The sequence below is a fragment of the Sinocyclocheilus rhinocerous genome, unplaced genomic scaffold (genome assembly GCF_001515625.1).
Source record: "Sinocyclocheilus rhinocerous isolate Xijiao unplaced genomic scaffold, SAMN03320098_v1.1 scaffold1252, whole genome shotgun sequence".
Classification (NCBI taxonomy): domain Eukaryota; kingdom Metazoa; phylum Chordata; class Actinopteri; order Cypriniformes; family Cyprinidae; genus Sinocyclocheilus; species Sinocyclocheilus rhinocerous.
The window spans coordinates 1,203,733-1,205,741 of record NW_015640452.1 but is presented as its reverse complement, the minus strand read 5'-3'; the positions used below and the strand labels follow the sequence as shown (position 1 = coordinate 1,205,741).

General features: G+C 37.5%; 1 protein-coding gene across 1 annotated transcript; it reads right to left on the bottom strand.

The window, feature by feature from the left end:
• Positions 1 to 2,009, bottom strand: LOC107752913 (T-cell-specific surface glycoprotein CD28-like). The gene is made up of 4 exons (XM_016568986.1): positions 1,985 to 2,009; positions 1,217 to 1,561; positions 340 to 488; positions 1 to 152 (listed from the first exon to the last, which is right to left on the bottom strand). The coding sequence occupies exons 1-4, from the start codon at positions 2,007 to 2,009 to the stop codon at positions 75 to 77; spliced, it is 597 nt and encodes a 198-aa protein (XP_016424472.1). The 3' UTR covers positions 1 to 74.

Below are 2,009 nucleotides of genomic sequence, written 5' to 3'. Positions count from 1 at the left end.
GCAGGAGAAAATGACATGCAAGTACATGCATGTGAGATTACATGTGAGTACATGCAAACGGAGATATTACCCCCTTAGAATTTCATATAGCTTTCTTTTTGTGAAAGCATAGGTGTCGTGGATGTAGAGACCCTCCATTTGCAGGCGATCATCTGTGTTATAGAGATGAGTGACAGCTGAGTTGATTTGTTCACATTATTGTCAAAGTCTAAACTTGAGTAAATCATTCAGAAATGTCTATACAGCTTGTCGACACAAAACTCAACATGACCTGCTATGCTAATCTTTTCAGCAGGCCAGTCTGTTAAAGAAAATCATTAGAATAGACATATTTCTCACCTGTAGAATAAAACTGCAGGAAGTGATGATTACGATGGCATAAAGCAGAGGAAGTGGGCCTACATTATTTTTGACATTTTCCTGCTCTGAAGTCTGGCTCTGGCTCTGAATCTGGCTCTGGGTGGATACAGTGGGGCAGTTTGGGGTTTCTATGAAAGAAGATAGATAAGTTATTACTAAAGTTGCCCTGTGGATGGCCACCCAGAATTACTTTGACTGAAAATTTAATTATTAATAATGATAAAAATTTAGTGGATGAGGCCTCCTTCTTTTTGACAACAGGAAGCTGGCGGTCTTTAACTGCAATCCTTCTCATCTTTGATGATTGTTTTTTCAGTCCTTTTAGCTTTTTAAGAGCTTAGGTTAGCACACTTGCGTCATAAAGCAATCTACATTTTCAAAGAAAAACATCATTCTCGCGTAAAGTCAAAGTTTCCACTAGTAATATCAAAATGTAGAGCACAAAGTGCTGTAAATTTGAATGTGCCGGGGAGGCCCCATTTCCACCTACTTGACTTTAGGTGGCCACAACATTTCCTTGTTCACTCTTTTATAATATACTTTCTGGCTCCCTCTAGAGCTTTAACAATGAACAACGACTAAGTGTCGTGAACACTAAATCAAATTTGCTATTGAAATTTTTTTTTGTAAACGTACAGGGATAAAATGTATGATAACACAGTATTTCATTTAAGTGATTACCTTATGGCTATCTTTTAAATAGCATTGCTTGTTTGTTATTTCAATAATTGTCATTAGTAGTATTAATACAAAAACAAAACATTGCTATAGATCTATACATGAACAACCGTGTACAAAATAGGTGAAACTGTGAGGAAACCACATGCAAGAGACTGAAAACAAGACTATCGCTTACCTTGTATGTAAAAAATAGTGCCGTTCCCAACCGTTCTGAGATATGGAGGTGGGAAGAGAATCTCGATCTTACAGCGATAGAGGTCTGTGTCGTTCCCTCTCAGTCCAGCGATGATCATGTCCACTCTTCCAGACCTAATATTCCCTCTGCAATTAACTGTGCCATCTGTTGTAAAGTAGGGCTCAGAGAGGTTGACATAAGCGCTACAGAGACTCTCACGGCCGTGCAAACCTTTGTACAGAGACACCTGCATTTCCTCTGGCTTTAACTTTGAACTGAAGGAGCAGCGGAGAGGGACTTCTCCCTCTTTCCCAACCACACGATATGGCTGAGACACACGCAGAGCTGGAAACAAAACAAAAGATCATCAGATGTAACCCAAATACTCACTACTTTCTGTTTTTTTTGTTTTGTGTGGGTAATAATTTAACTTCATAACATTCATATTTCAAGTACAGAAAAGTTTTAATCTGAATTAACATTTATGACAAAAGTACTTCAAGGTTCACATTAAACTAATATTCCATATACTAATATAATATGCACATATAAATAATATTCCTAAAAAGCCTCAGAATTCTGTCTGAAAACGAGGATCCGGATGTTGGAAGCTGTACATTTAGGTCAAAGTTTGACCCACTTCACTTCAGTTTTGCTGCATATTAAAGGAAACACCTTAACTGTCATAGAACAAAGGATAATAGATCAGTTCTTCATAAAAAAGGCTAATTATTAATAAAATGTACTTTAGGATTCAAGCTGTCTTGCCACACAGGGGTAAAGCTGTTACCAT

Coding starts and splice junctions, on each gene's coding strand:
- LOC107752913 (XM_016568986.1), bottom strand. CDS start 2,009: ATGGTAACAGCTTTACCCCTGTGTG. Junction 489..1,216: donor CACTATTTTTTACATACAAG/GTAAGCGATAGT, acceptor CTTCTTTCATAG/AAACCCCAAACTGCCCCACT. Junction 153..339: donor CCTGCAGTTTTATTCTACAG/GTGAGAAATATG, acceptor TCTATAACACAG/ATGATCGCCTGCAAATGGAG.